Below are 22,631 nucleotides of genomic sequence, written 5' to 3'. Positions count from 1 at the left end.
GAAGGAAGGAAGGATGGATGATAGGTCTGTAAGTTTTTTTTCTCTTTCATAAGGATTCAGCCATCCATTTTCTACCTAGTCTTTTAACACTGTCCTGGCATAGATTGATATAACCTCAGCTGTAAGGTCCACTCTTCTTCTTTTCCATGCCTTTACCTATGATATCATCCACCTGGAAAGCTCTTCCCTCCTTAACTAACATTATTCCTTGGCCTGAATCATTCCTACTTTGTTTCTATCAGAAACTCAATAGTAATTTTAGATAGGATTAAGTATTTCACAAATAAATATAAATAAACACATCATTTTTTTTCTCTCAGTTGTATTTTGTTTATTCTGTTAGATTAGATAATTATTTGTCTCCTTCACAAGTCTGAACTGCTTGAGGGGTGGCTTCTTGATTTTTTTTTCTTACCTATATACTTAATACTGGATTAATGATGAATTAACTTTAACTCATGTATAATTCTAGTTAAAATTGCATTAGAATAAGTAAAAGAAATCATACATAATAGAAGCTAAGAAAAGCTAAAAAGTTTAGCTAATGGTATCCTGAATATATGTGAGAGGAATAGACATTGTTCCTCACATCCTTGTTCTGCTTGCCTAAAAACGATTTTTAATGAATTTAATTTCCTATTCTATGTCGTGTAGTATTTTTAACAATATATATGTGCTACATGGTACTCAGACTTGTACTTTGACATTTTAAAAACAAGACTAATTTGAAATTTCTTCTTCATATTTTATCATCCTAGCCAGTACTTTTAAATGCAATTCTATTTTGACTTGTAGTGTATGCAGAGAATATTTCCAAAACGGTGGGAAAAGAAAAGCACTTGAAAAAGATGAAAAAAGAGCGGTACTCACCACTAAGACCACTCCAGCCTTAAACATGCATGAGTCTTCTAAACTTGAAGGTCATTTAACCAACCTCAACTTTACAAACCCTGAATTTATAACTGAGTAAGTATACTTTTTCCATTTCCATTAACATTGCCATGACTAGCTGTGCTAATGTCAAATAGTACAATGGCTTATATTAAGTAATGGAGGTTTACTTGCTTTCCTGTTAATAGATTAAGACTGAAAATACATTTGTGTTATTATTAGGCATAAAACTAGAATACAACTTTAAGACATCTGGAAAACTAGTAGTTCTATGGTCTTACTAAAAATGAGAAAAATAGTTAATTAAATATTGTTTTTATTCAGCTAGCAATACAAAAAAATCAAAACAGAAAAATCTACTTAAACTGTTTATGTAGTTCTAGTCTCTAAGAAATTTCCAATAAGAAAAAAGATGAAGACAATAAAAATATACTTTGGAAAAAATGAAGGGTTATTAATAGTAATCAAATTGATTAATAATCAGTTTTACTGTTGGTATAAAAGTTAGCTTGCTAGTAATACAACATTACATAAGTACACTTTTTTTTGAATAGTTTTTGAATATTTTAAGTACTTGTAAAAAGGAGTTGCCATTCACTGAAATAGTTTATGAATACACTTTCCTGTTCATTCTTCTACCCCTCCCCTCTTGCAAGTTCCCATTACATGGTACTTACTTCGTTGGGCTTTGATTTTGTCTTTTTAAAGAATTATACTATTTGCAGTGTCCATCAAGTCTCTTACACTTCAGCTAATTCATTAGTAACCCTTTGTTTATCACCTAGTGTGTTTACTTATAGATATATTGGCACATTCTAGCTACCACAGATGAGGGAAACCATGCACAAATTTTACAAGGATATGAGTACTATAATTCAATTATTAATAGCATTAAATTTATTTAAGTATTCTAGTATCAGAATGAATGTTTTGTATCAAGTAGTATTTTATTGTCTGAAATGCTAAGCTCTACTAATTCTAGACATGTTCTTGATAAATCCTGAAAAACTATGAAAGTAAATTAAATTCTTAAGCAATTCGAAAACTTTACATATCAACGTAACATTATCTTTGGTTGATTTGGTTTATATTTGTCGAAAATACTGTGTACTTCTGAATAATTACATTTGAAAATGAATTAACATATCTCTGATCAGTAGAAAAGGATAAGGCATCTTTTCCTTTATTCATAGGTCACTACAAAGGATGAAAATCATAAACAAACATCCTATATCTCAAATTTGGTAAAATATTTTAAAACGTTGACCAGTATAAGCCATTATATAGTTATACTTCTACCCAATACAACAATGGGTAAACAAATAATGAGACTAAAACAAAAGAACCTTACAGAAATTTTATAGTTCATGCATTCATATTTACCTATTTTTAATAGTTGATCCTTCTACTTATGTCCTTCCACATAGCTAGTACCAAAGGGGCAACACCACAATGTTCAGCATTTTTGTTGAAATGGTGTCTGGCCCCTTTTTTTGCCCAGGCTATCCTCAAACCTCTCGTTCTCTCTCTCTCCAAGTAACTGAGACTTCCTGGCTTTGGGCTTTTTAAAAGTGAGAGTTTTCCTAGTGAGCAAAAAATGTAAGGGAGAAGTTCAGATGCCTTTTGTGTGTGTGTATATGCCAGTACCAGGGCTTGAACAGGACCTTGCACTATCACCTTGTTTGCTCACAATTGTCACTACATTTGAGCCCCGCCTTCAATCTGACATTTTGCTAGTGAATTGGAGATGGAGTTCCTCTAACTTTTTTCCTGGACTGGCTCAAACCTTGATTATCCAGGTCCCAGCCTCCTGAGTAGTTAGGATTATAGTTATAAGCCACTAGTTCCTAGTTTAAATGTCTTAACATAATTTAGAATCAAAATATAATATTTAGTATTTCAATAAAAGTTTTCAGTAGTGTGTTTCTGGTAGTTTACAATATACACACACACAATACGCACACACACACAAAATACACACACACACACACACACACCTCTGAATGTGAAGAATTAGTTTGTAATTACAAATGCCAAATCTGGAGACTTAGTAAAATTATCAAGGTATCAAGTCCTACTTTGAATAACGTTTGATAAAGGTTTTGAAGATATCATATAAGCTGTGGTCATTGCCAATTCTAAAATAGTTTCATCCCTACTTTTTCTTTTGGTTTAAAAAGACATGTTAAAGGCTATGCTATACTTACCAACTTGTTCCTGTCTTAAAAGTTCCTTTGTTAAAAGTTAGGAAGACAGCTCCTTTCTCAATTTTAGCAGGTACTCAAGTATTAGGGAAATAACTTATTGAGTCTCCTTTTCTGTAAATAGTAAAATAATACTGTGTAGTCCTAGAGCTATTTAAATGGGAAGCACCAACTTTTTGATTAAGACCCAGAGCACTCGCTGTTGAAAATAAAAGCAATGGTGATTATATAGGTTCAATACAATTGAAAAATCTTAACGAGACTAATACTATGATTCAGATTTCTATTAGTGAGACTATGTGCAAAGGAAAATGATGACTACAGAGTATTTCAGACTGAAATTACAAAGTTTCCTTTGTAAGAGTGAAAGCATTCCAAAAAATTTGTGCTGATCTCAGGTTATTAGATTCTCAATGTAGTTCTATGAACTGTGTCACTAACTTTTGAAGATTTACTATCTAAAACAAGTTGTATTATTAGTTCAGTAATGGAATGTAATTTGATCTAATGAAAATATAAGCTTATTAGACAGTTGCAAAATTACATTAAGCTAATATAGAATGTAGATAATACAGGATTCTTCAGTGTCTTTTTAAAACTAACAAATTAGGTTTTGTACCTATAAGATACAAATTAAGAGGCTGTTCTTGGCTTTACTAATTAAGTTATTGACCTTGAGAGGTTTGTGTCATGTTAAAGGTGGTACCTAAATTTGAGTTTGAAGTTTAAGCAGGTGGCTTATCAAGAATGATACCCATTCTATTATAAGTACACATTTATTTTGTGTATGTATGTCTATGGAGTAATTTCTTTTATTATCTGTACCAACTAAATGAATTCATTTTTCATGTTTATACATGTATGTCTACAGTGTAATTTCTTTCATTATCTGAACCAACCAAATAAAATGAATTCATTTTTATTGTTATCATAACCCACATTAACAAAATTAGAAGATAACAATGGCTAGAGTCCAAATGTATATGTAAATATTGTGTTGGATTGATTGAAAGGTAAATTGTGTAATGCTTCAACATTAAATATTACTTTTGTATGTCCTTATAAGGATCAGTCACCTTCTGTTTGACCACTAGGGATTGCATTTAGGAACTGTGCTTGACAGGCAAACACTACCACTTGAATCATAGATTAGTCCTGTTTTTTTCATTTGTTTGTTTGTTTTTTGTTTGTGTGTTTTGCCATTCCTGGAGCTTGAACTCAGGGCCTGGGCACTGTCCCTGAGCTTCTTTTGAAGCTCAAGGCTAGCACTCTACTGCTTGAGCCATAGCGTCACTTCTGGCTTTTTCTGTTTATGTAGTCCTGAGGAATTGAACCCAGGGCTTCATGTATGTTAGGTGAGCACTCTACCACTAAGCCACATTCCCAGCCCTGTTTGCTTTTCAGATAAAACAGATCGTAAAGGCAATCCTGAAGTAGTCTTGGGAAGAGCAGTGACACCCATATCTGAAAAGGGCCATCTTGAGTACTAGAGTGACTTAGGAGTTAAAGAGCACTTTAGCTAAAAGTCTCAAGCAAAAACCTTCCTACGTGACAAGATTTTTATCCATTCTGCTTCTATCTATCCACTCTGTGTCTTTCACTGTTGAAACAGTGAAACATTTCCTTTGGTCCATTATCACTGGATTTGACAGTATAATAACGACTTACTTTTTTAAAAATTTTTGTTGGTTGTGGGGCTTGAACTCTGGGCCTGGATGCTGTCCCTCTGCTCTTCAGCTCAAGGCAAATGCTATACCACTTGAGCCACAGTGCCACTTTCGTTTTCTGGTGGTTAATTGGAGATAAGAGTCTCATGGACTTTCCTGCCTGGGCTGGCTTTGTACTGTGATCCCCAGATCTCAGCCTCCTTAGTAGCTATGGGTACAAGTGTGAGCCACCAGCGCCTGGCATGACTTACTTTTTTATCCTGATATAGATGGCACATTGAAACAGCCAATGATTTTTGTGCCAACCTAGATCACATAGCAAGACCCTGTGTCAAAAAGGGGGAGGGGAGCAAGAAAGGGACAGAAAAAGGAAGGGAAGGGAAAAGAAGGAAGGAAGAAAGGAAGGAAAATGTCCGAAGTTGAAACCTCATATTGTTTTAATAGGCATTAGGACTGCACGATTGGGAACAACAAAATCCACTGTTTTCCTTCATTGTTATTTGTTGCTATATAGAATACATGGAGTTACCTTTTTATTAAATTTGCTCCTCTTTTCCCACTAGTTTTAGAAATGAAAAACCTTACAATAGGAAATTTTCCTCACTTAAAAATAGCATTCTAAGTTTACTTTCTATTCACAAAATCTTTAATTTGGAATGACACTTTTAAATCATGGGCTGTACTATTCATTAATATGTATAGTATGATTTTAGAATTCATTGAATATTTAATGAATATCGTATATATTAAAACACTAGCAGGTGTCATGTTAGAAAGCAATGGTTCAAATGTTTCTACAAAAGAATTTTATTTATAAGTTATTAACTGCCTAGCAGGTGTAATTCATACACTTTTAAAACAAAGGCATGAAGACTAATGTAGCTCATTGGAAGAGTGTTTTGTTAGCATATACAAAACCCTAAATCAAACCTCAGCACTATGGACAAACAAACAAAAGACAAATAAAACAAAGATACAGAGATACCTCATATCTCTAAAAAAAAAAAAATAGTATTCTAGTCTGGCACTGTTGGCTCAAAGCCTATAATCCTAGCTACTCAGAAGGCTGAGAGCTAAGGATCACAATTCAAAGCCAGCCCAGGCAGGAAGTGGGTGAGACTTTTATCTCCAGTTAACCACCAGAAAACAGGAAGTGGCACTGTGGCTCAAGTGGTAGAGCACTAGCCTTGAGCTGAAGAGCTGAGGGACAGCGCCCAGGCCCAGAGTTCAGGCCCCACAACCACCCCCCCCAAAAAAAATATTCTATTCATGCCTTTTCCTTTTAGTCTTTTTAATTATTGAGACAAAGTGCAAAGACATTGAATTGGTTATTAAGAATTAATTTGTGAGTGGATTTTTTTTCCTCTACAAAGATAATTGTCAAAAATGTTCATGGAGCCAATTGCTATTGGCTCATACTCTAATTCTAAACTACTCATGATGTTGAGATCTGATAATTGAGATTTGGAGCCAGCCTAAGCCGACAAATCCTTGAAATACTTATCAATTAACCAGTAAAAAGCCAGAACTGGAAGCATGGCATAGCAGTAGAGTACCAGCCTTGATTGGAAAAGCTGAGCAAGAGTACATGGCTCTAAGTTCAAGCCCCAGTAACTGAAAAAAAAAAAAAAAAGAAAGAAAGAAAAGAGAAGAAGAAGAAAGTATGTGGCTATAAGATCCTTTCACATTTTCTGTCACAATAAGTTGTCATTTGACTTTAAAAAAAAACTCTTGGATGAATAAAAAGTGGAATTACCCATAGTACATGATATGTGATACTGTGAAAGCTTAAATACACTGATCTTTTGTTATACTACACTATACAAGACATCCAGAAAATATAAAACAAGATACCACCTTTTACAAACCTTTTTCAAACTAGTATTTTTTACTTAATAGATCATAAATAATAATATACAGTAGATTTTTATAAGTGAATTTTTAAGCTTTTCCATTTTAACGCCAAATACGGTAATAATAGATACAGCCTACATGGTGTTTATTCTCAAATACTAAAATTTTTATTCTTTATTTTTAGTTTGCCTTTAATATTATGAAGAATCTTCCATTTGTCTTTTATGATGTATTATTTTTAGGTTGCTACAAGCCTCAGGAAAAATCAGATTACTTGATGTTGGCAGCTGCTTTAACCCATTTTTGAAGTTTGAAGAATTTTTAACTGTTGGCATTGACATCGTACCTGCTGTAGAGGTATGTATAGTTTTGTTTGCAGACTTGAATATTTTACATATATATTTGTCAGAAAAACGTGTGTGTGTGTGTGTGTGTGTGTGTGTGTGTGTGTGTGTGTGTGTGTGTGTGTGTGTGTGTGTGTGTGTGTGTGTGTGTGTGTGTGTGTGTGTGTGTGTGTGTGTGTGTGTGTGTGTGTGTGTGTGTGTGTGTGTGGCTTCAGAGTTGGAACACAGAACCTTACCTATGCCCAACTTGCTTGCTTGGCTTTTATTCCACCACTGGAGCCCTGATGCCAGCACAAAAGTGCTATATTTCTAAACGGAAATAAGTGGAAAGATATCCAGGTAGCTCAAGTGTTTGAGCTTTGCATTTTGTTTGATTTGGTTCACATTTATTCTTATGCATCTCTTTCTGAAGTGTACCATGTTGCAAAGACATTTTAGAATGGTGGAAATAGGCAAGGACATTGGAGTTGGCCAGAAGCTTAGTACACTGTTCCTCTACAAATATTAAAGTTATAAAAATAAATATCCAACTAACACTTGGCCAAGTATAATACTATTCTTTAAGGATATTGTAATGACTCATGATTGTAATACTGTCACTACATTTTAGTGAAGCAGGATCATCTATTAAGAGCTTAAACCTTGTTTTATCATATTCATATGATGCCCAGAGTTTGTATTAGAGGATGTATTTTGAAGATAGATAATTTCAGGGCAAGCACCTTCTATATTTATATGAGAAAATAATTTCATATTTTTTTATTGAAAAACACAAATTAATGATTGCCATTTTACTTTTAACATAGCTCCATACACAAAATTTATGTATAAACTTCTTTTGGTTTTTTTGTTTGTTTTGTTCTGAAATTCTAGTAATTTTACCCAGGTCTTCATACATGCTAGGCCTTTGCTTTGTCATTGACCCTATACTTCAGCCCACAAACTTCTAATGTTATTAGATCTCTATCTTTCCTCTTTGTATATGTCTCTCTCTCTCTGTCTGTTTCTCTCTCTCTCTCTCTCTCACACACACACATAGCTATCATAGTTATAGTCCTAGTACTTGGAAGAATATCTGGGATACCAAAGAACAAAATCATACTTCCAAATTTGGTTTGAATATCTACACCATAACTTCTAGTCTTTGAGTCTGTTTTCTTATGTGTGTATGAGACCCATAGTGGCCCACATTTCATAAGATTTTAATGCTTTCTTGAAGAGAAAGTCTTTCAAGCATGTAGGACAATACTCAAAGTATAGTGAAACCTAAAGAAATTTGCTATTATTACTGAAAAGTTCCTGTGTAAAAATTCAGCTTTCTTCTGAGACTGTTCTTTTCATTTTGATGAACATAACTTATCTAGATCGAAAGTATCAGTAACATTAAGGAACAAGAAAATGCTAAATTATCACTGTTTCCCAAAAGCAAATATATACTCTTCTGTAAGATGGGTATTCTTAGTTTATCAAACAGTGAAACTTGGACATCAGGAGCTAACGTCTTTCTCTCCCCTTCAAGATGCATTATGAACTGCTGAGATGTAATGATCATTTTTAAATGCTCAGTCCTAAATGCTATCTTTAAAATCATAATTTTTTTTATAGACAAGACTGTGTACTCTGAAATGAGTAGTTATTAGAGTGTGCAAAAGAACTGGCTGAGTGAAGGGTTTGCTAAACCTTGCAACTAATGAGAAAATAAAATGAAAAGATGTACTATCCCATCTAGTAAAACAGAGATCAGATTTATCACTTTTCTCTGTGCCTACAGCAACCAAAATGTGGGCAAATAAATGCAACAGTTTATGTCCCACTGAAGATCAGTAATGAAAAAGTATGATCTCTGAGAGATGGAAAAGACATGTGATGAGCCCTCTCTTGTGCTAGAGTAATTGCTTTGAAATAATTTCCAGGTGAGGGGAAATTGAAGCAGGCCCTAGAGTGTGGAGGTGAAGTGGAGCTTTAGAATCTTAAGAAACTAGAGATTGTAGGTTAGTACCAAACATGAGAAAGCTACAAAGAGACAAAACTCCAGAAGCTTGCAAAGGGAACCCCTTTGAGTATACTCAAGTAAGTACTGATTAGCATGTTAATGAGAAACCTGCATAAGACTAGAAAAAGAACAACTTGAAGGATTTAGAAGTTACAGTGTCTAGCAGTAATGAAAGATCAGATTATAGTATCTGTTCCTATCATCCACACTAGAATATTCACATGACATTGGGTAGAGTACACAGAAAGGCGATGTCTCAGTAGTAGAGAGTAGTAAGACTGAGCACTGCTCTAGCATAGAACAAAGCTCAAGAATGTTTACACCAAGCTTCAGCCAGCCAGTAAACTTTTTAAGTGCTACCTGTGCAAAGACCACTATGTATTACTTTCTCAAATAGCAAGTCTAGATGATTATGTCCCTACTTGTCTACTCGCTAACTGCTAACAAGGGTGAGGGAGTAAAGTATTACCATATGTATTTTGCTAATAAATGCTGCTATATGATAAAGTTAAATAATTTTTTTAAATGCAGTGTGTGTCAGTTTTGTGTCATTATACAAAATACCTGAGATAATCAACTTATATTTGAAATTTTAGTGGTTTTTGTCTATGATTGGCTCCATTGTGTTGGGGCCTGTGCTGAAGTAACACATGATGATGGGAGCACATGACAGAGCAAAACCATATCTTACACCCAGGAAGCAAAGGAGAAGAAGGGGCCTGGTTCCTCATTCTTCACCAATGACCAAGAAGCCTGCCATGAGGCCCCGCCTCCCAATAGTACCACTCTGGGAAGCAAACATTTACAACGTGGGTCATTAGGAGGGCATTTGAGATACAAGCAGTAGCACTTTTCTCAGAATTCTTCCTGTACAGCATTAATATTCAGAAAATTATGGAATATTAATTTCTTATTATTTAGAGAATAGTTTACTTAATAATTTCTATAATCAAACTCACATAGATAAAACCTTACATATTTACTGCAGTGCATTTTACCCCTGTATGAATTTTATTCCTTTAGCCGTAGTGCTTCTGTTGCTCATTGGACTATGTCAATTAAATTTAATACGTAGTTTTCTTCAAGCCTTTAAAATGCCATTTTCTTGACCTTAAAAACATTGGTATAGGGCTGGGAAGGTGGCTCAAGTGGTAGAGTGCTTGCCTTGCATGCATGAGGCCCTGGGTTCGATTCCTCAGCACTACATAAGCAGAAAAAGCTGGAAATGGTGCTGTGGCTCAAGTGGTGGAGCGCTGGCCTTGAGCTGATGAGCTGAGGGATAGTGCCCTGGCCCAGAACCAACAAAAAATAAGACAAAAACATTGGTATAATTCTGCTTGTACAAATTTTATAATATCTCTTTCATTACTGTTTAGCTTTCATCAATGAAACAAAATACCTAATCAACTTGCAGGAGGAAAGATGTATTTTGTTCAGTGTTTCAGAGGTTCCGGTCCAAGGATGGCTTAGCTTCCATCACTTTGGGCCTTGAGGCAAGACAGCATCACAACAATGGAAGCTGAGCAATGGACTGGGGAAAAGATGCACCTTTTTGTCCATTCAGCTATGATGGATATTAATTTATTGATGGGGCTAGTTTTTTATGATTCAATCTCCTCTTGCCCCTAAATATTGCTACATTGGATACCAATCCTTCAATATATGAGTCCTTGAAGGATGTTCCAAACTGGCATTTTGCTGCTGGTTCCCAGAGGCTTATGTCCATCTCATTGTAAAATGCATTTCAACTCATCTCCCAAAGCCCTTGAAATCTCAACACTTCCAACGGTCACTTTCAAGACTCATGAAATCTTGGATGTGAGTGCCTATAAAATTAAAAAACAATAGGTTATATACTTAAATCATACAGCATTGGGCAAGCATTCATTTTCCAAAAGGAAGAAATAGAATGAGGAAGACTGGTCCTCCTCATTGCCTATGGCTTGCTTTGGCAGACATTTCACATTTCTGGGCATTTTTCTTAACCTCCTGGGGTCTCCGTTGCAGTTTCAGCTTCACCTTTGCAGCTTCAAGCGTTGCCCTCTCAGGTGCTGCCCACAGAGCTTCTGATTGTCTCACAATTGCCTGGCCTTCCAGACCTTCCTATAAAATCTAGGTGGAGGCTTCTGTGATTCCACAACCCTGGAATTCTGCATGCCTGAAAAGCCAGCATCATGTGGATGACACCAAGAAGGTCTGCCACCAGCACAAGCCATAGCCAGAACCCCTTGGACTTCAGCTTCAGTGGCTCTCAGTGCCTGAAAGACTAAACATGGGGTAATAAATACAGGGGAAGAGTGTTAGCTTTTCTTGTCACTGTGACATAATTCCTGATTTAAACAACTTAAAAAAGGAAAGATTTATTTCAGCTCAAAGTTTCAGTGGTTTCAGTATTATTTCTTGGCTCCCTGCACTTGGATAGAACATCATAGTGGAGGAATATATGGTAGAGGAGAACCGTTTACCTTAAGGCTGACAGGATATAGAGAGCAAGGATGGTACTGGGGACCAGGTGTAGCCTTCATATGCAAGCCACCAGTGACCTGCTTTATCTAGTAGGTCAAACCTCCTAAAGTTTCCAGAGCATTGCAAAATAGTGCCACCAGCTATGGACTAAGTATTCAAAACATGAACCTGTACCAGATATTTCATAGTTAAACCATAGCAGGAATAATGCCCTAGGCTGCCCTAGCAAAGCAGGACATCCCAAGGCACTCTTCTCAAAGCAATCTTGGAAATAAATTTACTTTGTACATACTTGAGCCTGTGATAAATTGAGCGTGGCCAATTCCTGGGATACCTTGAAGACCTTTTTCCTATCATCCTGTTGCAAAGTACTTAGCTTCTACTATTATTGTGTTATTTTGAGACAGGTCTTCACTAAGTAGCTGAAGCTCACTTCAAACTTACAATCCCCCTCATTTAGTCTCTAAAGCTCACCTCAGATTTACAGTCCCCTCATTTAGTCTCTAAAGCTCACCTCAGATTTACAGTCCCCTCAGTTAGTCTCTGAAGCTCACTTCAAGCTTACAATCCCCTCATTTAGTCTCTCACACAGGTTCCACCACAACCAACTTGACTTTCTGTTATTTAACTTTCTTGGTGGTGCTGGGATTTGGACTTAGTGGCTTTGTGCTTCTTAAGCATGCACAGTACCACTTAAGGCATACTTCTAGCCCTTTTTGCTTTTATTAATTTCCAAATAAGGTTCCACATTTTATCCATCTGGGCTGACCTACGATTCTTCTATTTATACTTGCCATATAGCTTGGATGTTGGGCATATCCACTGCATCCACGTTTTCATTAGTTGAGATGGGTCTCATGAACTGTTTTCCAGGTGGCCTCTTGATCATCTATGATTACAGATTTGATATACTGTGCCCAGCTTTGCCTCTTTCTAATGGTATTCATCTCTTCAGTAACCATTCCACTCTTGGCTGCAGTTTTATGTGTGATGTTTATCTGGCCATACTGCAACTTTTTCAGATCTCTCTGCTTTGCTTTTTATTCATGATTTTTACTGTACATATGACTTAAAGTAGCCATTGGAACCTTGTCACTACTCTGTGATGCCTTTAAATTTCCTCTGCCAGATAAACTAGTCTACCATTTTTAAACTGAGCCTCATGCAGTCTCAAGGAATGGACAAAATGTAGAGAGGTCTTTTCAAGATTCGAACACAAATGGACTCTAGTCTGGTTCTCTAGAATCCTCCTCTCCATCTCAATATTCATGAGAACCACCATCTTACAGTGACACTCCTAACAGCATTCTGGTTTTCTGAGCAACTACCAGAATCACCCACAGGGCCCCAGTTTTCAACATTCTAAGTATTGATAGCCAGCTCCTCTAAACTTTTTCAAATTCTTCCCAATTCATTTATATAATCAGATATAGTCATAGCAACTACCCCATTTCTCAATATTATTCAACCATCTATTACTTTGTGACAAAATTGCCTTAGAAAGTCAACATTGTAGCAGTGAGGAAATAGAGGAGGCTACTCATCTCATGGAAGTCTGGTAGCAGAGTGAGCAAGGGTCTAGGAAAAGGTATTCCCTGCATAGGCAATGCCTCTAGTAACCTACTTCCTTTAATTGGTCCTACCTTCTGCATATTCTTAAATCTCCCAACAGTCCATTAAGCTGTGAGTCTCTCAATTATTCCATTGATGAGGTTAGTGCCTTTCTGAATTAGTCATCTTCTACCTCTGAAGTTGCAGCAAACCTGAGCCCTTAGGGATTTCAGATCTAAACTATACCAATAATGGTCCTTGGTTTCTCTGATTCATCCTTTTTTTATCGTAATTTGTTTAAAAGTTTTTATATTAGCTTGATTTTTGGGAACTATACATGTTAAAGTGGATGTAAATATGACTAAGCTTAAAAATCATTCCGTGATACCGTATTCAAATTAAATTTGAAATACACTCATGATTTTTAAATGTATGTGTAAAATTATGATTTCAAGTTTGTAGAAAAAAGTAATTATACATTCATATATATATGTATGTGTATGAGAGAGATGTGTGTTTGTATATTAAATAACTAGAAATTTTCTAGGCTTAGATTTTTGTGATTGTTAGCTTTGAATAAACCTATATAGACTTAATTTAGAAAGGAAAGAAACATAATCAAAGCTAAAATTATATAGAAATGTTTTTAACATATTAAGGTGTATACGATTTTGAATGTATATATATATATATGTATTTAATTAATTATTGTCTTTGAGGCAAGAGTCATACTATGTATCACAGGCTGACTGCCAACTTGTGGCCCTCCTGCCTCACCCTCAAACTGCTGGGTTTATAGGTATATGCCACCACATCCCTTGAAGTTCTTACTGTGCTTTTTTTTCTTTCTACAGAGTGTATATAAATGTGACTTCCTGAACTTACAGCTTCAGCAACCGCTTCAGCTTGCACAGGATGCTATAGATGCTTTTCTGAAGCAGCTGAAAAACCCTATTGATTCTCTTCCTGGAGAACTTTTCCATGTGGTTGTTTTTTCTCTCCTTCTTTCCTATTTCCCATCACCCTACCAGCGATGGATTTGCTGCAAGAAAGCCCATGAGCTGTTAGTCTTAAATGGTTTGCTACTTATCATCACACCTGATTCCTCCCATCAGAACCGTCATGCTATGATGATGAAAAGCTGGAAGATTGCTATTGAGTCCCTGGGTTTTAAACGCTTCAAGTATTCAAAATTTTCTCATATGCATCTGATGGCATTTAGGAAAATATCCCTTAAAACTACAAGTGACTTGGTTAGTCGGAACTATCCAGGGATGTTATATATTCCTCAGGATTTCAACAGTATAGAAGATGAGGAGTATTCTAACCCTTCCTGCTATGTTCGATCTGATATAGAAGATGAACAACTAGCATATGGCTTCACAGAGCTACCTGATGCTCCATATGACTCAGATTCTGGAGAAAGTCAAGCCAGCTCCATTCCCTTCTATGAGTTAGAGGATCCCATATTACTTTTAAGTTAATACAAAAGCAAACTGCCCTTTCAGTCCAGACTCCTAAACTAATTGCTTACACTAATCAGAAATACTAACGTGAACTCAGTACATAAAATCTGGTTTGCATAGAAGAAATGCAAAGGTTTACAGAGTTTGCTATTTTTTTCTACTTCTGGATTTAAAATTTTATTCTTATATAGAAAGCTTGAAATTTCATGCAGTGAGTTCTATACTAGCAGAAACCACTGTTACTTTAGCATTTCGCACTAAGATATAGAAAGGTACCTCTTTTCTCTTTAGTGCTATTGTTGAAAAGATGAAGCATAAATTCCTACATATTTTCATTTTCTTCAGTTGTTCAATGTTGACTTTAAAACTATTGCATTGAGAAACCTTAAGATAGGTAGAATGTTGTAGATTGCACTTTGATGACTCAATATATCCTGGAAATAGACTGGTTTAGTTGTTTTGTGATGCACTTACTTTTGTCTTTTTTCTAACTAAATTGTTACCTGTCACAGAAGTACATTTTCTATTCAGTTCATCTGATGATCCAATATTTTCTGAGATTTTTGGAGTTGGTAATAATGCTTTTACTTTTGACAACAGCAGACATTGAAAGAGAAAATTTCCCCAAAGTGTATATTCTGATTTCATTAGTACAATACAGTAACCACCATTGCCAAAGTATTATTTTCTTAACTTTCTTGTTGATTTGGGCCTTGGTGGTAAGTATATTTATCTGTGAGTGTTCACTTTTTTTAAAATTTAGGTTTCATTTAGGTTTCTATTCCAGCAAGGAACAATGTATAATACTGAATGCTGACTGTAAACACCTTTGTGAAAGGGTTGAACTTGTAAGAGACTTTATGTTCTATTGAGACCAGCTTTGATACAGTCCCACCTTCCCATTAAGGAGGTGCTGCACTACAACTTTGGAATATATAGGAAATTTTAAAATTTACCCTCTCCTAGTAATCTCACAAAATGATCTTGACCTTTTGATATCCTAATTTCTTTCTAAACCCTAGCAGAAACCATTAGTTGGCTGTGGGAATTTTCCCTTTCCACATTGACAAATGCCTTTCTGTGCTTCTGAATCAGAAGCAAATGACTAAGGAGAAATATATGTCCAAACAAGACAAGTTATAAACAACTTAGAACATTTAGTCCATGTTGTCTTGTCAGCCAGCAATTGTCATGTAAACTATCATTTTTAAGAGTGCCACTGTGTGGATTTTTTTCAAGTGGTTATTACATTAAAATTACCTCATACTGAGGTTTTTGCACTGAAATATCACAGTTTCAGATTTCATGGTTAATGTGTGTATGTTTGTATTTTAAAAGAAACTTGGATTTTCCATAGTTGATCCTAAATTTCATAAACTGCACTTCTTTACTCTGGTAAAACTGAGATTTTCATGCTTATTGTGAATTGCTGTAATTTACTTTGAATGTCAAATTTCATTTAGAAATACAAACTTGTCCTTGAAAATTTTGTGTGTTTGTGTACCCAGTATTTCAAAGTAAATTTCACATGGCAAATTAATGAAAGTAACAAGATTGTAATTAACCTAAAAAAATTAAGACTAAATGTAAGGAATGGTGGTTGCTGAAATGCACTATTAAGTAGCCACAATTTTTCAGTTACTTTCAATGGCATATAATCCCTTAATAATTAGGGTTGATTTTTTTTTCCAGTTAAGTACTAAAGGACCAGGCCTTACAATTCCCTTAAAAGAAAAATAAAAAGAAAAACAAAAAGCAGTATGTTCAGGAGAATTGTTGGTATTACACCTGTTTCATACTCTTTATTCTGTTTGGTTTGTCTAAATCTAATTCCAAGAGCAAAGAAAACAATACACCAAATGAAAGGGTTTTGAAAGTAAATGAAAAGCAGTGCTTTTGAAAGGGTGATCTAAAAATGACCTTTGAGACAGCTTTTGTGTTGTAGCTAAAATGTTGGTGCTATAGATTCTTCTGACTGTTTACAGATGTTAATTTTGCTTATGCTCCAAAATGTGCATGATGTATTTTAAGTAGTGCTTTAAAAACATGTCTTTTTCTAAAACTTACCACCCCTTAGTATAAATTTATTTGAATCTATACCATTTGTTCACCTTACTCAAATTAAGTTGGCATAGGATTTAATCCTATGCTGAACACATACTCCACCAAGGCCATTGCAGTGTGTAAATGTGGAAGTATAGGCAGTCATTGTGGCTTGGTGCCAGATTATATGTATAATGACAAATGACGTTGTTAGGGTCTTCTAATTCTGTATGGGTACTCTTAAGAATAAATTCCATTTTGTTATAAGGAAGTTAAAGAGCCTCCTTGTTATATTCACAGCAATTTGTCCAAAATAATTTGGTATTTCAAAAACAAATGACAATAATGTAGATGGATTCTTCAGGATCATGAATAGATCATGTCGTTTTACCATAGTTGCCAAGTGGTTGGAGGTAGCATACCTGAAAGTGTATGTTTGTGTTTGTTGTATTTTTTCACATTTTGTGAACAAAGCACATTTATTAAAATTTTAAATTTTCTAAGATTCTTTGTCTGTTACTTATAAAATGAAGGTTTTGTCATCTTTAGTGTATCTCATTAAATAATTGCAGAATTGGGAATAAATTCAGATCCTGACTATTAATATTTTTCCAATTAGATCTTACCCGATCAGATTCCTTAATTTCAAAAATGGCATCACTGAGATTCAGAGAATTCAAGCGGCTTTTCCATTGTCCTGCATCACCATTCTGTTTACAACAGATAGTAGGGTAAATTCCCAGTTCATCATGTCAGCTATATAATTAACATATCTCTTCTTTTATGGTAGCAGTCAGCTTTGTCATGAAGTGAAATATTTTTAGTGAGTAGTTGTTTCTACCATGTGCAGAGTGACAGCAGATATTGGGGGTGTTTACAGCACCTGCTTTCATGGAGCTCATGATCTAATGGAAAAGACAAGCTTGTATTTAGGAATGACTTCCTTCTCTTTCAACAACTTTGCTCATGCTTAAAAATTTTAATTTGCTTCCCAGAAATGAAATAAGATTTTTAAAAGGAGGGAGGGGGCTTTAAACACAACTAAATTTATTGAGCAAATGACAAATACATTGTATATAAGAGGAATATATAGTACACACACACACACACACCAGTAAAAATTTTGCTCTATTTCCCATTCTTGGGAGCATAGCACACTGGTAGGATTCCTCTAAAAGATCAGGAGAATATAGAGTTAAAATTAGGCTAGAAATTTATCTTAGAGAATGTCCTTTAGCATATCCAATGCCTTGGGTTCAAGCCCATCAGTACTACATTATTTTTTTTTCCTCTTAGTGCTACAGATTCTTAGTTAACAAAGGTAGAAAACAAAATTCTGTTATTATTCCAAGAACAGCAAAAAGATTTATGATAATGATGTTTTGTAGGAGCCTGTGCAATATTTCATGATTTAAAAAACCTTATCTATAATCCATTGTGAACACAAAACTGTCCAAGAATGTTAGTAGTGGTCTGCTAAACAATACCCAAAGAATAGACACTAAAAAATTGTTTTGTCCTGTGGTCCAGGCTACTCTTGAACCTGGCAGTTCCTGCCTCTGTGAGCTAGGATCGTAAGTGTGAGTCATATAGCCAAACTAAGTATAACTCTCCTCTCTTCCTCCTTTCCCTCTCCTCTTCCTGTGCCTCTTCCCCCGCCCCCCCACCCATGCTGTTTATTAACCCCCAGGGCCTTGTTCATGCTTGCGTGCTTTTGCAAGTATTCTGCCACTGAAGTTACATCCCCCAGCCTAATACTTGTTTTACAAAAACATTTTTTCTTTTACTCCAATTGTGCTGAGCACTTACTTTCTCCTCCAAAGAAGAAAGTAGTAGGTATCTAGCTGTATTTTGCCAGGCATGATGGGAGAACACTGGAAATAAGTGACTGGGAGCTTATATGATTGAGAGACAGGATAAGAACATAGCTCAGAGAACAACTAGCTCAGCAATTGCTATCCTGTGTCTACAGCTTAAAGAGGAAGTATTTACACTTTGCAGGAGGTACAGAACCCAGCAAACTTGTGATTCCATCGAAGTCCTAGCTATTAGACAGTTTCACAGTCTTCACAGGTTTACACAACAGGCCTAGTCTGGCTTTGGAAAAGAATCTTACATTATCTTAGTGAGCTATCAAGATGTTATAGCAAGGAAACAATGCCTGAATTCACTGCATAATCAGAAATAACTACACATTCTCATCCTGCTTCAGTGGCTCAGGGGCTAGCTTCTTCATGAATACAAGTTGGTCTAGAAGTGTGACTGTGACCCAACTCCTGAACTATACAAGATCTGTGTTGGGACATCTATAGGGAAGATATCCAGGACATCAAGGAGCTTGGCTCTCTGAGACCAGTGTTGTGGCTGACTGTGCACACACTAAATGCCACCCCTCTTCCTTGGGGCCAGATGCAGAAGCCTGTTACGGAGAAGGGTGAGGAGTTCACACTGTTGCTCTACAGAAACAGCATTGACAACCCTCTATGTTATAGCATTTTCTTTTCCTACAGGTTTACACAGCCAGAATAGTGCTCCCTAGAACCCTGACTGGGTCCAGTATTAATCCCATTTCTGAGGAGACACTATCAGGAAAGGCCATAGAGTGGAATGCCACAGTTCTTGCTGCTGCCCCACCTACATGGTTCTCACTCCCACTTAGGCACCACACCTTGTCTGACCATGCATTGCTAGCAGAACTTGGTGTGAGCACCATAGACCACGTTGCAGTGTCTGCCACTTCCAGATTGTGGACCTGTGCTAGGGAGTAGCTGGAGGGCAAGTACTTCATGCCCTGCTCACTGATGAGGACACCAATACCAGAGCTCCTTGCCAGTAGCAGAGCTTGTATAACAATCCACTACTGTTAGATGAGTAGCCACACATTGAGTACCCCACATCCACTACTGTCTGCAACACATCTGCCTAAATTTTGGCTTGACCCTCATTACTCTGCCACAGCAACATAGCCTGCCTTAGAAGCTATAGGATACCACACTAGAGTTAAATAGAATTAAAACCAAAGCCACACAACAAATGGACACCTGAAGACACATCTTCAGGAGAAAGTTGCTTATTTAAAAAGGCCACTCCATAAAAGTGGCAAAGATAGATAATTCACCAAAGGCCCAAATCTCAATGTAGAGGAGAAGAAATATGTAAAAACAAGGGAATGTGACACCTCCAAAGGAATACACTAACTCTCTTACAACTTCCAAAAAAATTGAATGATATCCAAGAAAATACATATAAGGAGTTCAAAATGAAATTAGGAAGGCAATGCCATATATGAAAGCGAAAGTGAAAGGATTTTGAAAAGGAACTAAATATAAATCATGGAAATGAAGAGCTTAAAAAGGCAAATGAAAAATATAGTTGAAAGTCCTGGGTAATAAGTATGAGATGTTACCTGAAAAATAATTCAGAAAATGGAAGGTGCCACTCAATTGGTAAAGAACTTGCCTAAAAAACACAAGATCCCCAAGTCCCAAACTCAGCACTGCAGAGCAAAAAGAAAAAAAGAAGAAGAAAATCTATAAATGTCAGTAGATAACAAAGGATGAATTAAAAAAAATATTATGATTATATATCTATATGTTCCTACTGTTGGAACAACCAAATTTATGAAATAAATAGTATTCGAAATAGACTAAAATACAGTAGAAGATTTCAAGACCCTGCTTCTGGATGATGACAGATCATCAAAATATTAAAAAATAATAAAGAAACATCACTTAAACTATACTTTGAGGTAAATGAACTTAAAAATTTACAGAACCTTCCATCCAACAGCTGAAGAACACTCACTTTTCATCAGCATATGAAACTTCCTCTAGAAAAAAACCCTATATTAAGCCACAAAAAATCCTAATGAATTAAAAGGAAACAAGCAAAAAAACCCAGAAGTCATGTGTCATGTTCTATATTTTGTACTTTTATCTTCTGTCAAACAAAAAAGTCATTATTTCCTACATTTGTGTGTATACAATGTGATATTTCCACACATACATATTATGTACCTTAATAATAGTTACTCCTCTATTACTCTTTCCTACTCCTTCCTCTTGGATTTTATACAATTTTTAATATGTATCATGCTATGTGCAGTCATACCTCAATCATACTCACCCCTCATCATCCTGTCCTTTTATTCCTCCACCTCTTGCTACACACACAGTGGTCCCTATCTATAAAGTCCTTATTTTACATTCATATCATTTCTCCTTCTTAGGTCTATATTCTTCATGTTAGAGAAAAACGTGATAATTTCTAACTCTAGCTTATTTTGCTTAACTTGATAATCTCCATTTCCATCTATTTTCTAGCAGATGATCTCAAAGAAATAGGGTGGGTAAAAATGAACCCTTCACTGTTCATAATCACCAGGTACTTTGAGTAAGCATGGTTAATCTTAAATAACTAAAGATTGATGAGAGCTGTCTGCTCCCTGACTTCTGGGTGGTGTCCTGCAAGGAAAACAAATCTTAGACATGTAAACAGTATACAGACAAGATTTTGTGGCAGAGTATTAAAGAGCAATCCAGATGAAGGGAGACATCTGAAGGGTGTCAGCTTTCTAGATTCAGCAGATTCTTTCACTACATCAATGCTAAGACAAAAGTGCCCATATAATATTCTAGCCTCTCATTTTACAATGAAACAATCTTTTCTCATTCTTTATGTTAACTAAAATACCTCCAGTGCCAATTTGCATAGTGATATTGAAAGCATTTGTGCATCCAGCTCTGTAGTAAAAATCCTAATTAGTGTCTTTCAAATGCTAATGACACACCCTGGAGTGTGTAGATTAAAGCTAACTAAAATATATCATCTCACAGAAATAGTGTAAAGTATACAAACAAGATAATAAGCATCAAGAAGACTTTCAAGGTCATAAGGCAGAGAATCATGTTTGAGGAAGAAGATGAAAAAGCACTGGTTTTAACAAGGGTATTAGTACTAAGCAATAGAAAATACTATAACTAATTTAAGGAGAAAAGAAATGTAGTAGAGGATATTGAGTAGTTGAAAGGATTGCTAGCACTGCAGGTCTGGACCAACATGGACAGAAATGACAACTGGCTAAATTTATACAGTGCCTATAAAAGGTTATAAAGAAATTCATGTAGACTTCAATAAAATACAGAATTGTTGGAAGAGCCTCTAGGATGGTCCTTTAAGCACAGGCAACTGACATCCTTGCACCATTAATACTAAATACACATACGCATTTAAGACTCTGAGGTGTTTCCATTGCTCTTGCAGTTACTTAGGATGTGTAACTTTCTTTTCTCTTTTCTTTTCTCTTTTTCCCTTTCTTTCTTTCTTTCTTTCTTTCTTTCTTTCTTTCTTTCTTTCTTTCTTTCTTTCTTTCTTTCTTTCTTTCTTTCTTCCTTCCTTTCTTTCTTTCTTTCTTCTGTGTGTGTGTGTGTGTGTGTGTGTGTGTGTGTGTGTGTGTGTGTGTGTGTGTGAATATCAGGTTCCTGCTGATATACACGAATGGTTGAACAAGTATTTGACATTTCAGTTTCAACTAAGATGGGCAATTCAAATAGTGGGAGCTCCAAATAGTGGGCATCCAAATACAATACCAACAACATCTAAAGTGTCCATTGAAATCATATTGTATTGTAAGTGATGAGGATATTAAGGATAGTATGAATATTTTGCAGATGGTGAGGCCAGAATTAAAGATTTAAGACCTGGATAATGATTGTATTTAGAATTAGAAATCCAGAGAAAATGTGAATTCACTTTTCATCTGAGTCTGAGGAATGGTTCAACCCTACAGATGTGTCTCCCACAACAGATGTGCCTCCATTTATTAAATTTATTAAAGGAAAATTATGAATGTCAGACTCTGTTAAGGGGCACAGAAAAATATGTAGAAAATACTTATACAAAGTTGGTATAGGTAACTAGTGATTATTGAGAGCCCATAGTATAATGTAATCTTTTACAAATATTTGTGTCAATTCTACTTATCAATTATTGCACTAAGTTGATTAAATGGTGAACAAAATTTGACATGTCTCTTCCTTTAAAACAATGAGAGCAGGCTTGATTGCAGAGTTGGGCAATGTGTAGGAATTTCAGTTTAAGGTGAAAAGGGGCCGGAATACACAATTGTATTTATTTAAAGAATTTCTCTGTGT

At 35.6% G+C, this 22,631-nt stretch overlaps 1 protein-coding gene across 1 annotated transcript in view; it reads left to right on the top strand.

The window, feature by feature from the left end:
• Samtor (S-adenosylmethionine sensor upstream of mTORC1) overlaps positions 1–16,984 on the top strand; it is a 34,734-nt gene extending 17,750 nt beyond the window's left edge. The window contains exons 3-5 of the mRNA XM_069996592.1: positions 796–966; positions 6,859–6,973; positions 13,825–16,984. Coding sequence (XP_069852693.1) covers positions 796–966; positions 6,859–6,973; positions 13,825–14,454 — 916 coding nt within the window. The 3' untranslated portion in view covers positions 14,455–16,984. The remainder of the gene's footprint in view (positions 1–795; positions 967–6,858; positions 6,974–13,824) is intronic.
• Positions 16,985–22,631: the final 5,647 nt, after the last annotated feature.

Source organism: Dipodomys merriami, unplaced genomic scaffold (assembly GCF_024711535.1).
Source record: "Dipodomys merriami isolate MVZ:Mamm:240054 unplaced genomic scaffold, mDipMer1.0.p SCAF_5, whole genome shotgun sequence".
Classification (NCBI taxonomy): Eukaryota; Metazoa; Chordata; class Mammalia; order Rodentia; family Heteromyidae; genus Dipodomys; species Dipodomys merriami.
Note: the sequence above shows the minus strand (reverse complement) of the source record. Positions and strands in the feature narration are given on the sequence as shown.